At 56.5% G+C, this 13,283-nt stretch overlaps 1 protein-coding gene across 1 annotated transcript; it reads left to right on the forward strand.

Annotated features, from left to right (window-relative positions):
* Nucleotides 1-554: 554 nt before the first annotated feature.
* Nucleotides 555-12,138, forward strand: TGME49_277550 (UvrD/REP helicase domain-containing protein; the record flags this gene model as incomplete). The annotated part of the gene is made up of 4 exons (XM_018781771.1): nucleotides 555-3,234; nucleotides 3,905-5,556; nucleotides 6,211-8,747; nucleotides 9,435-12,138. 4 exons carry the CDS (start codon nucleotides 555-557, stop codon nucleotides 12,136-12,138), a joined length of 9,573 nt encoding a protein of 3,190 aa, XP_018635165.1.
* Nucleotides 12,139-13,283: the final 1,145 nt, after the last annotated feature.

Below are 13,283 nucleotides of genomic sequence, written 5' to 3' on the forward strand. Positions count from 1 at the left end.
CTCCTGCACGTTCTTGGATCGCTCTCCATCCGACACCTCGGACGCCCTTCGCCGTTGTCTTTTTTTGTTTCTTGCGATTTCACGAGACATCCCTCTTTCCTCCAAATGATGTCTGGGCTTTGACTTTGCGGGCCGTCACCCTAGAGACGGCTTTTCTCGAGATCCGTACCGGTGTGTAAAGCAAGTCGAATCAACACTGCACATAGCCCCTACTCCAAAATGATTTTCGTGGAGGAAATGCAGTTTTGAACAAGACCTGCGAGTCCGTCGCTAGCAATTAGATTGTGAAGGACAGTCGTTCGCTTTTCCCCTCTCGCAGTCCTCCAGGCTCGATGCCGAAACCGTCTCGGACCCGGCATGAAGACACACGACAGCCACCGAAGGAGCTGGTGTCCGTACACCGGAGATGCGCGCCTCTAGCGCTTTGTACAACGCAGATTTCTTTTTGATGAAAAACGCGTCGAGGAGCGAAAGAGGATGCATCTCGTGTGAGACGCATTCCCCTTCCTTTCCCTCCTTTCTGCTTTTGGAACTGAGGACGCAGAGGGTGGAAGATGGAGAATACGTCTCTCAGTAGAGTACCCGAACGGGGAAGCCGCAGTCGAGATTCGCCTCGTCCTCCCGGCTCTTCCTCCCTCCACGCCTCATCTCAGCCTCAGTCGCCGCTTCTCGCGCGCGACATCCGACCTGCGGGGGCCCTCTCGGGTGTATGGACAGTCCGGAGCCTCGACGCTGGCATCCCGCCTCACGCCGGATCGGTGACGAAACGTTTTGCGTCTTCTGCATCTTCTCTGTCTCTTCCAGAGACTCAGCGTCATGAGCAAGCGAGAAATTCTCAGGCCTGCCTCCTGGACAGGTCCTCTCCCAGGAGCCTGGCGAGCTCGCAGCTGCGACTGGAGCCCGCGAAGCCGTGGGTGAGTTTCCAGAGAAGCAGAGCACAGAGAACCGATCGAGCTCACGTGGACGCGACGCTCATGAGTGAGGCTGGGGACCAGAACTCCCGAACTCCCGGTGTCTCCGCGAACGCCTCCTCGGTTTCGGTGGAGCAGATGCGACTTCTGCCGCGAGAAGGCCAGAAGTCGTCTGACGCGCGCGACGCCGGCTCAGCCAACCAAGAATGTCCGCGGACATCGCAGACGCCGTCGCTCGAAAGGCTTCCTGCGCCGCTTCCCACAGGGCTCGCTTCGACGACCCTCTTGCGAGAAGGCAGTGCTGCTGTGTTTGCTTCCAAGGGAATTCCAGGAAGAAAGACGTCGGAAAACAAGTCGTCTCTCTCTCCACCGGGCGCCGTCTCACACTCTGTGACCCAGCAACGCCCCGCTCCTCACAGGTCGCGTCCGCTGTGGACCTCGGGTGTCTGGACACCTCACCATGAAGCCGACCGAGAAGAAGGAAGAGAAGGACTCGGCTCTTGTGCTTCTTCGAATGCGGAGAGGAATGCGGTGCGCTCGGGTACGAGGGAGACAGAGTTGAAGGGGAGGAAGGAGGAGGAGAGCCGAGCGTTGTCAAGGACAGAGATGAAAACGAATCCGAGTCCAGCTAGGACTAGCGGGTCGCCTCAGAACAGGCCCCGACAGCCCCGACCCCCCGTTTCGTCTGGTTTCCATCCTGCGTCTGCTCCCTTCCATTCTCGGCCACTTGGTGCCTCACCCTCGTCCATATCTCCGTCATCATCTTCTTCTTTATCCTCTTATTCTTGTGCTTCGTCATCATCATCATCTTCTTTATCCTCTTATTCTTGTGCTTCGTCTTCCTCGTCTTCTCCTTCGTCTTCGTCGCCTCTTTCCACTGCTTCACGTCCCTCCGCGACTTCCGGTCCTGCCGTCTCTCTCGTCGGTGCCACTGGCCTACGCGTTCCCGCGAACTCCACTGTTCCAGCGTGCGGCGCCTCTGCGTCTCTCGCGTCTCATCCAGTCTCCTCTGAGGAGGAGCGCAGAAGAAGCGTAGCGATGGTTCGCTCTCTCTCCTCTGCTGCTGTTTCCTCGTTTCAGTCTTCTTTCGTTCCGTCTGCATGCGTCCAATCCTCTCCGACACCTGCCTGTGCTTCTTCGCGACCGCCTGCCTCGTCTTTCTCCTCCTTGTCTGCCTCCTTGGCGTCTTCGGCTGCGTCGTCGACTAGGCTCGCTTCAGACCCTTCGCAGTCTTCGCTTTCTTCACAATCTTTGCATTCTTCACACTCTTTGCATTCTTCGCTTCCTTCGTCTCTTCCATGGACGTCTCCCGGAAGGAGTCGCGGGCTTTCGAGTGCGGTCCCTCTCAGCCCCTCTGCTCCCCGTTTACATTCGGAGTCTTCTGACGGTACGGAGAAGCCGCCGGCCGCCTTTGGCCTGCCTGCCGGCGATTCGCTTCCCTCGGCTTCTCGCGAGCTGCTGCGGCGCTCTATACCCTTCAATGCGTCTTCGCTCGGCGGTGGAAAGACTCAGCCTCCCTCGAGTCGGTCTGCGACCTTGCCTTCGAGTGCACCGTCGTCCTTCGCTTCCGCCACGACCCGCGATCCCGGCGTCTCTCCCAGTCGACACACATCTGATTTCTCTCGCCCCGTTGTTGTTCGTTGCTCATCCCCCTCTTCGTCGCCTTCGCCTTCGCGCGCTTCGACTCCTGCACCATCGTCACCTGTTTTGCCTTCAGCTGCTTCTTCTGCTTCGTCGTACGTTTTGGTTTCTTCTCTGCGTCCTCCCAGGAGACCCTCTGCATTCCTCAAGCCTTCTGTCATCTCTTCCGCGTCTCTCCCGTCACTGCCTGGCTCTGCTGGGGGGGCGTCTTCGGAGAGTTCAGCCATATTTCAGAGTGACACTGACGCGATGGAAACCACTCGTGGAGGGAATGGACAGCAATGTGAAGATAAGGACAGGAATCAGAACGGCCTCTACGTAGACGAGAGAGCGCGGCGGAGGCGTACACCCGTTGTGCGAGCGCATGAGGCGAAGAAGGAAGGAGGAAAGAGAATGAGAAGCGACGGCGAGGAGCGAGAGAGAGAAGCTGAGGGCCTCGCGTTTCGTGCTGTGCTTCCCGAGAAGGCGAAGGGGACGCGACGGGAGGAGACTGAGGAGGAAGTCTGTTTGAAAGAAGAAGCGAAAGAAGAGGGAGATGCAGAGAAAGCCGTCAGAATCTGTGAAGCGGAGAAGTTGCTCCCGCCTCACAGCAAGATTTTCGGACAACTCTCGGAGGAACAACGAAGAGTCGTCCTTGCCCCTGCGCATGCAAATCTCTGCGTCATTGCTGGGCCTGGATCAGGTAGGGTGAACGTCGCTGCTTTGTCTTCTTTTTTGAAACGTTGTTTCCTTCGTTTTGCTTTTCTCCCCTTGTTGTTTGTGTCTGCGGCTTCGTCCTGTCGCTTGAGTTCTTCTGTTATCTCTCTGGACTTGTCGTTGTCCCTCGACTTCCGTTCCACGTCTTCCCTCTCTTCGTTCTTTTCGCTCTGCTCTCCCCGCCACTCCTTCTCACTTTCCACACACCGGTTTGTGTTTGGCGGCTGACGGAGCCGTTGCTTCTGTCGGCTGTCGCCTTCTTTCTTCTTCTGAGGTTTTTCGGATCCTGAGCGGTGTCATCCGTTGCCTCTACTCTATAAGACTCGCTGTCTTGACGACACTGCCACGATGGAAGCTGGATCCGGTGAACAACGCGTTCGCTGAGTCTCTCGGAGTTCCGCAGCTCTGCGCACAGAAAATGCTCTTCGACACTCTCCGCGGCGTCTCCACTGCGTTCTGTTTCCTGTAAAGGACTTCAGACACAAAGCGCGACCTCGAACAGCTCGGGCCTTCCGTTCAGGATGGGGGGGACGTTGATGACAACGCTTGGGTGCTCGCTCCCCGGAGACACAGAGCGTCGCTCGCCTGTCCGCCTGGCGCTTTCTTGACTCTCTTTGCTTCCCGTTTGCGCGTCTTGCTTTGCTCGTCTTTTCTAGGGAAAACGACGGCGATAACCGCTCGAATTCTTCGCCTCCTTCTTGAAGGCGAAGGTCCAATCTTGGCTCTCACCTTCACGCGGCGAGGAGCCGAGGAGCTCCGGACGCGCGTGGTGGACGGTTTCTCTTCCACTCTCGCGGAGATGCGGCTTCTGTCGGGGTCGCGAGAGAACGGCGCCCTCCCCTCAGCTGTCTCTCCGCGAACGAACGCAGCCACAAGCTCCACAGCCTCCGCGAGAACAAACGGCGGCGACGCCACGATCTTCAACGCCCCGCTCGCGAAGCTCGACTGGCAGCGGCAGACGAACTGGACGCATCCCTTCGCTCCAGCGTCTGCGGCAGGCCCTCACCCGAGGTGCGACTCCGCGCCTGTCCACCCGTCGGTCACCTGTTACTCTTCTTCGGCAGTCGCGCCTTCTGCTTCCGCCTCTTTCGCGTCGCTCTCTGCGTCTTTGGGAGAGCAAGCTCCAACGTCCGCAGCTGCGGCGCCCGGCTTGCCCCTCTTTCACGACCTCGCCGGTCGCGTCCTTGTCGGAACGTTTCACAAATTCGGTCTCCTCGTCCTCCGGCGCCACGGGCGCGCCGTGGGGGTCCCTCCCTCCTTCCTCGTCGCCACCGCGACTCGCCAGGGCCAGTTGGCCCGCGAGGTCCTCGAGGCCTTCAAGGCCCGCGAGGAGGCCCGCGGGGCGATGCTGAAGAGCGCGCGCGAGGAGCCAGGGAGGCCGCAGCGCGCGTGTGGGGTGGGGAATTTGGAGGCCGCCTTTCAGCAGGTTCGGCGCTTGCACTTGCTCCGCATGCAGAGAGAGCTGGCGGAGAGACAGAGAGAGAGAGCCGCCCGCTCCCGGGGCGGCGGCCCGGAGACAGCAGAGTCACGAGCGACAGGAAAGACGGGAGAGACAGGAGAGGCAGATATCTGTCTAGACGAGGCGGCTCTCGACAGTGACCCAGATGACTTGCTTGACTTTCTGACAGACGAAGAGGAGGAAGAAAGCGGGGGCTTCCACTCGCAGCACTCGGGACTTCCGGCGGCGGGCAGAACAACCAGGCGAGAGCCCGGCGAGGCCTGCGGCGGTCGGCAGCCTTCGCGGGGGCCGGTGGCGCCTCATATGGGGAGTCGTGTGGGGTCGACGAAATCGCGAACGACGTGGAAAGAAGTGGACATGTTCCTGAGGCTCGTACGAAAGTGCAAGTTCTCCGAAGCGTTCCTCGACACCCTCAAAACAGAGAACGCCCAGCTGTACGCGCTGACACGGCAGTACGCGGCGCTACTGCGACAGCAGACGCCTCCCCTCCTCGACTGCTCAGACCTCATTCTCCTCACTCTCGCACTGCTAGAGAGTCAACCAAACATCCGGAGAGACCTGGCAACAGCGTACCCCATCGTCGTCGTCGACGAGTTCCAAGACACCAGTCTCCCCCAGTTCAAAGTTGTCAAGGCCCTGGCTCTCGGCCGCCAAGAACAAGAGAGAGAACAAGCGAGAGAACGAGCATGGATGCATGAGACTATGGAGAGAGAACGTGGAGAAGGACGCGCGGGCTTCTGCGCCGGAAATCCAGGGAGGCAAGAAGCAACGAGACAAAGGCGAGGCGGGGTCACAGTGGTTGGAGATGACGACCAATCCATTTACGGATTCCGAGGCATCGACGCCAAAGTAAGCGTCTCACAGACGACGGCTGTCGGTTGGAAATACACCTATAAACAAATACATATGCATATATATATATATTTATATGTATTTGGTGATTTTTATTTGTGTTTGTGTGTGAAAGAGCGGATCGGGACGCGCTATCAGCTCTAGATTTTCACTGATGTCTGAATGTCCACTTTGACCGAGCGGAGGAACCGTCAGTCAGAGAAGAATCCGAGGAGGAGTCCATGACGCCGTCACTTCTTCCTACCTCGGTTTACGCATGTCTGTGTGCTTGCGTTCCTGAGAGTGTATTTTTCTGCCTCTCCATCTGTGCCTCTGCGTATCTCCACAAATGTTCGTTTAGTCGTCTGTCACTCTCCCTCTCAGCATCTCTCGTTCAATTGACATAGATATGCGTACCTGTGCGTATCCGCAGATCCCTCTGCGTCCTGGTGTGTGTGCATAATATATGTATATATATGTATATATCTATATATGTATATGTATATATATATATATATATATGGATCTCTATACAGGAAGAAGATCGGGTGTTCCGAGTTCCGTGAAACTTGGAGGTGGACCCGCGCGTGCTGTTGCATGCAGTCGGAATTGCTGTAGGAGTTGCGCGTCGAAACGGATTCCGCGTTCTTGCTTTTCTGTGTCGCTTCTTAGAATTTTTTGATTTTCGATCGCGCTTTCCCCGATCGTTTGGAATTTCACCTCTCCTGCAACTATCGCTCCGTTGCCCCCATCGTCTCTGCGAGTTTGGCGCTGATCAACCACAATCGCCACCGGAGACTCAAACGCCTCTACCCCGCCGCTCGGCCCTTTTCGTCTTTTCTCTCTTCTTTCCTGTTTCAAGCCGTTCTGCCTCCACATCAGATGCCCTCTCCCCCTTTGGGCTCTGCTTCAGCCGCCATTCACTACACTCCTTCCCATCAAGCTAACGCCCTCACAAACAGTTCTGCCGCTGCTTCCTCCTGTCCTCCGTCTGCTCCTGGATGTTCTTCTGCTGCCGCATCATCAACACCGTCTTCGTCTTCTTCTTCTTGTTCTTCTCTCGCGTCGTCTCCGTCGCCGTCGGCAGGTCTTCTGTCGCTGTTTCCACCTGCAATGTGTGCGGTGCTGTCTTCTCCGAAGGCGGAGGCTGCCTACATTCTTCGGTTCATCGTCGCGCTCAAGCAGACGCGAAAGTTGTGTTGGGGAGACTTTGTGATTCTCTCCCGCACGAACAGAGGCCTGAAGGAGTTGGAAGAGCTGCTGCAAGATCCCCAGGTTCTTCACTCCGCATTTCGTTCGTCGCCTTTGCCCGACGCGGGACCGTTGCCCATCCTCTCTCTCTCCCCTTCACTCGGGGAAGATGAAGTGGAAAACCAAAGAGCGTCTTCTTCGGCTTCTTCTCCGTCGTCTCTCGCGGCTCCTCGTTCTCCTCTTGCGTCTTTGTCTTCGACTCTGTGTTTGTCTCCAGTGACATCTCCGCCGTCTCTGTGGTATCGACCAGACCGACCGCCAGATCCCTCGCTGTTGTGTCCTCTCTGGGCGTCGTCTGCGTTTCCAGAGGCACTGCCGCTGCACAGCACCGCTCTAAAGCGTCGCGGGACTCAGATGCTGCGGAAACAAGGCGTACTTCTCGTCTGTGGCTACTTGCGACTCGCTCTCGATCCTCACCACGACGCGTCTTTCCTGCGGGTGCTCAACCGACCCAGACGCGGCCTCGGTCTCGCCGTCGTCAGGGCGCTGTGCCGATGTCTGCAGACGCTCGAGGGGGACGCTGCGTCTCCCGCCGAAGCCGGCAAGCCTCGTAGCGAAGCAGGAAACGAAGAGACGGACGCGGCAGAAGAAGTCGAAGAAGGAGAGAGGGAAGGAGTTGAGAGAGAAGGAGAGGGGAAGGGAGGACGCAGGAGAAAGCGAGGGCGAGAGGCGCGAGCCCAGGAGGGAGCAAGGCAGGACGGGGAGGAAGGCGAAGAAGGAGAGGGAGGCGGAAGAAGAAAAGAGGCGGTAACGAAGAGTCTGGTGTGCTGGGATGCGAAGTGGAGAGAAGGCCCTCTCGAGGGAATCGACCGTCTCCGGAAACACGAACGGCAGTGTGACGCCCATCGTGGGTCGCGCGTTTTCTCCCTCTACGAGGCGGCCTCCATCATCGCTGAACTCGAAGAAACAGCAGAGAACGGCGAAGGAGAGCGAAAACGCAACGACGAAACAAACACACAGCAGGAAGGAGAAGCAGGCACGTCTTCTCGATCTTCATCTTCTTCATCGGCAAATCCGTCGTTTTCTACACCTTCACCTTCGGTCTCCTCGGTCTCTGGTTCATCGCCTTCTTCGGTGGACTTGCCTGTTGAAGACCATGCGACCGAACGGCTGTCGAGGGAGAAGAAGGAAACTCGATTGCTGTCTGGGTCTTTACTGAAGCAGACAAAATGCCCTGCCTCTGCGCTGCCGCGACTGCGGCGTTTCCTCGAGCAGCTCCAGGCGCTGAGAAGCTTGGCGAGGAGTCGTACTGCGGGAGCCTCCGACCTCGTCCTCTTCGTCCTCAAAGCCTTTGGCCTCGAGGCCTTCCTCGCAGGTGTCTCCGGGGAGACAGAAGGCACAGAGACGCTCCCGAAGACGGAGACAGAGAAACAAACGACGGAGACGGCCGATCAGAAGACCCTGGAGAGGAGGAAGGAGAGGGCGGAGAAGAAGAAGGGAAGGAAGAAGGCGGCTGGCGCTGGACGAGACGATGGGGATGAGGTCTGCCGGCAAGCGGAAGAGGAAACATGGGGAGAGTGTGGAGCAGGCGAGAAGAGAGGCGACAGCGCCGTAAGAGCTTCCGGAGAGGGGACAGAGCGAGAGATGCAGGCGAAGAAGTTGAGGAAGAAGAACGACGGCCCCGATCGAGAAAAAAGGACCCCCATCGAGGAGAAGCGACAGACAGAAAAGAGAGACAGAGAATCGAAGACGGATCCGACGTCTTCGACATCTGTGTGTTCTTCTGAAAATAAACTGGAAGACGCCTGGACGCTCCTGAGGCTTGCTGAGGGATACACGCCGAATGCGTTGCAGCCGACAGGGTGGGATTGTCTCTCGCGTTTTCTGAAAGATTTGACGAACGACAGATGCGGAGAAGCAGAGACGCTTCAGCGAAGAAACTCGATTTTCCTCTCCACCATTCATCAAGCCAAAGGCCTCGAATGGCCGGTCGTCATCCTCGCGAAAGCCAACGAGGGGTGAGCGCGCAGGCGTCGGGCGCAGGAAAACGCGTTTGAATCTGCGCGCGCGTATCCGCAAGCGAAGAGTGAAGTTCGTCGCACGGGTGGACCTTCAAGGGGATTGCGTTTTTAAACGTACACTCGGCGCTTTGTTCAGTTCGGGGATGCATGGGCCTCACCAGAGATAGAGAGGGAGGAAGGTCCACGGGTGGAGAGCAAACGAAACGATCTCAGAGGTGACTGCGACGGCGACTCAGAAGCTCGCGAACGCAATACGCGGCTCTGCAGTTCCACGCAGGACGAGACCGAAGCGAGAGAAGAAGGGCAGCAAGGTGGAATGCAACAGAAGGGGAGGTTGTGGAAGGCGAGACAGGAGCGAAAAGGATATGAAGATGCAGAGAAACGCCAGCACACAGAGAGCGCGTTAGACATGATTTGGTCGTGGTTACTGAAATGCGGAAAAGGCGCGACGAAAACAAGCGGAGAGGGGACCGAGAACAAAACGCTTGACGAAGCGTTTTTCTCCGTTCCGACCCTCCAAATGTTTCTCCTCTGTTTTCTCGTCTCGCTCTTTGCCGTGACAGTTTGTGTAAACAGCCATGACGCATGCAGACGGAACACGAAGGAGAAACGAGATAGCCGTCTCTCTGGATTAACTACAGGATCGCTTGGATTTGTCTTTTCTGCTGCGTTGCCTATTCACAGACATCTTCCACTGTCCAACGAAGACACCTCGGGATCGTTTGTGAGCCTTCCAGCGCGGATCCCATTGACATCTGTTTCCTCGTTCTCCTCTTCGGTTCCGCCCTCCTCGTCCCCGCCGTTCTCTCCCTCTCGTTCCTCCTCGGTTTTGCCTACCAACCGAGCAACCTCGTTCACTTCGTCCTTTACTCCATCTTCCTCCTTTACGACTCCATCTTCCTCCTTTACTACTCCATCTTCGTCTTCTTCCTTTGGTTCATCTTCTTCCTCTTCCTGCGGTGTGCCGTCTTCTTTCTCCTCTTGCTGTAGCGCGTCTTCGTCCGCTTCGTCTTCTTCTTCGTTCGTCTTGGTTCCTCCTCTGTCTTCTTCGTCGTCCGCCGCTGCCTCCGCTGTCTCCTCTGTCTCCGCTGTCTCTGCCTCGCTGACCGCGGAGGCCTGGCAGAAGCGTCGCACGCAAGAAGAGCGAGTGTGGGCGATGTGGACCGAGAAGAAGAAGCTCGAGGAGCAGGAGCTCGAGGAGGAACGGCGTCTCTGCTACGTCGCGCTGACGAGGGCAAAGAGCATGCTCCTCGTCACTTGCTCGAAGACGGAGAAGAGCGGCCAGAGTCTCCGAGTTTCGCGCTTTGTTTCCGAGGCGAAACTCTTCCACTTCCACCCGCTCTCGGCGGCCTCGGGCGTCCATCCCAAGTCTGAGAAAGACCCATGTCGGTGCCGCAGCGCAGGAACCTCGACCGACGCCCGAGGCTCGAGAGAAGAAGAGACGGAGACCGACAGGGACGCGCATGCAGAGCGACGAAAACGTGAGGAGAGGAACAGCCAACTCGGACACCGAGTCGCGAAAGGAAGATTACAGGAGGAAGGAGAGACTGGCGGCAACGAAGAGGAATCCCTAACGAAAGGCAAGCTCACAGCGGAGGGCCAAAAAAAAGAAGAAGACTGGACAGGAGAGACGAAGGCACACCAGAACGGGACCGACACAGAGAGTGAGCGCAACAGAGAGATGAAGATGAAGGGAGAACATGACGCGAGCGAAGAAGATATCAAAATCGACACAGACATCAGTGACCTTCTGGATTTGAGCAGCGTTTCGGAGAGAACAGGACAGTGGGGGCGACTCCTGGAAGCAAGAAAAAAACAGCAACAGAACCGTTCCTCTTCGTTCAGGTGTACGTCCCCTTCGTTCGGGCGTCTCGCGGCACCTTCAGCTGCTTCTCACTCGGTTTCCGTCTCGAATGAGGGAGTGCGTCCTGTCTCCGACGAGTCCTCCTCTTCCCCCTCTGAACTCGCGAAGGCGCTGCCTGCTGGAGCGCTTGGCGAAGGGAGACGGCCTTCGCGATGTGGAGACCTGAGCAGAGGGGAGACGCTGGACGCAAGTTCAGAGGGGGAAGAGCTGAAGAAACATGCAGGCGAGCGCGAGAGCGAAGAACGAAGTCGAACGCCTTCGCCGACAGAAGGCCCTGCAAGAAGAGAGGTTATAGAAGAGGCTAGTGAGCGTCGAGGAGGCGACCCGAGAGCAGCAGAAGAGAAGCGGAGAGAAGAAACAAAAGCCGAGCAAGACGAAGAGAAACTCCTTCCATCGACATGCGCGCCGAAGAGAGAAGAACAATACGAACGTCGGAACGCAGAGGATACGCAGAGGGAAGAAGCATCTCAGAGAGACGCACAAGAAGCAGAGGCAGAAGAAGAACTGCAGAGGAAAGAAGAATCCCGGAACTCCAATCGACAGACGCTGGAGATGTACGCGTTCGAGCCAGAAGACGACGAAGTCATCAGTTTGGGAAGTGATCTTGACGAGCCGACAGCAGGGCCGATGGACCCCTGCAGGGACGCGCCAACGCCGGGGAAGGAGCCGGAGGGAAAGAGACGCTCTGAGATCGCCTGTTCGTCGCATGCAGAAATCCGAGAGGTTGTGACAGCTCTCGAGGAAGCTGAAGAAGAGACTGGCGAAGAAGGGGAAGAGACAGGGAACGCGATAGCGGAGAAAGAGAACTACGAGCAACCGACAGCCGAAGAGAAGGACGAACGAGTCGACGTCAGAGAGCAGAGCAAGGACTCGAGAGAAAAGGAGACAAGGCAGACTCCAAGGGTGGCAAGAAAGGCGACAGAGAGGAGAGATGGGGAAGCAGATGTGATTGTCATCGACGAAGAAGAAGCGCCGGAAACGGCTCACGACAGAGAAACAGAGAAAACGCAAGAGACGACCGCAGAGCCAGACAGCGTGTCGAAGGGCGAAGACGAGATGGAGGAACCGACAGCGGTGGAAGTGGAAGACGATGACGAAGTCGAAGCTCAAAGAGACCAAGACGAAAGTGCGAGAAGCACAGACGAAAACGAAGAAGGCGGAAGGAAAACAAGTAGCAAAGCCTTCTTCCGCAGCGCTCAAGACCTGGCAAGACGCGTCGCGCAGGCCTCCCGATCCTCGTCAGACTTTGCTAGACCAACAGCCTCCCTCCATCGAGACGGCCACCATACAGCACTCAAACACCGCGAGTTACAGACTTCCACGTTTTCTCTTCCTTCTTCTTCGCCTTCTTCTTCTTCGCCTTCTTCTTCTTCGCCTTCTTCTTCTCCTCTTCCATCTGCTTCGTCTTCGTCTTCAGGTTCTGCTCTCTCCTCTTCTGGGAGGTTGGAGGCTCCCGCGCGTTCGCTGGGCAGCGCCGCGGCACCGGGCCGTCCGTGGCGGTGTTTCCTTTTGAAGAAAAAGTGAGGAAAGGAGGCGCCCTCGAAAGGACCAGTCACCGACTTCGCGGTGCACGACTGTTTCAGAAAAGGTGTAGAGAAACGCAAGCAAACGAGGGGGGCCTCGCGAGGAAGAAGACGAAGGTCGTGCAGATTTTAAATCCGGAAGAAAGCAACAGGAGAGACAGTGCGAGAAGAAACATGGGTGGATGGAACAGCGTTACGAGAACGCGCGAGAGAGAGAGTGCTACTCAAGAATGAGAGAGCGTTTGACCCAGGCGCGAGATCGGAACTGTCGGAGAAGCGAGGTAGCAAGGAATGCGTAAACGACGAGGTCGCCCATTCGACAGAAACGGGAGAAAGAAGTTCGACGTAGACCACTGGCTTTCGTCTGGTGACGACTCAGTCGCAGAGTTCTCATCGGACTTTGAGACCGCACCAACAACGAGAAAGGAGGCGTGCTTCGAAAAAGAGAGACTCGACAACAAACCGTGGACTATCCAGTGCACCGATGAGCTCCAACGCCCGTCTAGTCTACGTCTCTGCAATTTTTAGAAGAAAAGCGACCCCAGAGAAGACCAAGTGCCGAAACGCGAAGCGACCGTCTTGAAAGGCATGCACTGGCTGAGCTCCATCCGAGCCACAGTTTCTCTTGCGCATGCTGCGTCGCCCGCACTCTTCAGGTGCATCTCTCTGCTCTCTCTCTCTGGTTGCCTTTCGGAGTTATATGTCAATCCATGAGAGAGAGTGTCTGTACCCGACGCCGAGTGAAACTGTGTGGACGCCTCGCGCAGAAACGACAGCTGGGATTGCTCTCGCTGAGAAATTACTGTTGACAACTGCATATAAACATATAAACATATATACATATATATATATATATATATATATATATTTATAATAGTGATCTGTTCACCTGCGTAGCTGAGAAGCGTTGCTAGGCACTTGCCAGAGTACTTCTGTTTCATCACGCTGCCATATCTCGACAGTTCAGTCGTTGTCTCCGATTCACAGCTTTGGCAGCTCTAAATAAATATTCACCTGAACAGGCAGATGAAGACATGAACGTTGAACAGGCCGACGCTCACGTGCACCAACGTGGGATGATTCATTCGCATGCATTTACACACCTAGTACTCATATATATATATATATATATATGTATATAAATTT

This window comes from Toxoplasma gondii, chromosome XII (assembly GCF_000006565.2).
Source record: "Toxoplasma gondii ME49 chromosome XII, whole genome shotgun sequence".
Taxonomy (NCBI): domain Eukaryota; phylum Apicomplexa; class Conoidasida; order Eucoccidiorida; family Sarcocystidae; genus Toxoplasma; species Toxoplasma gondii.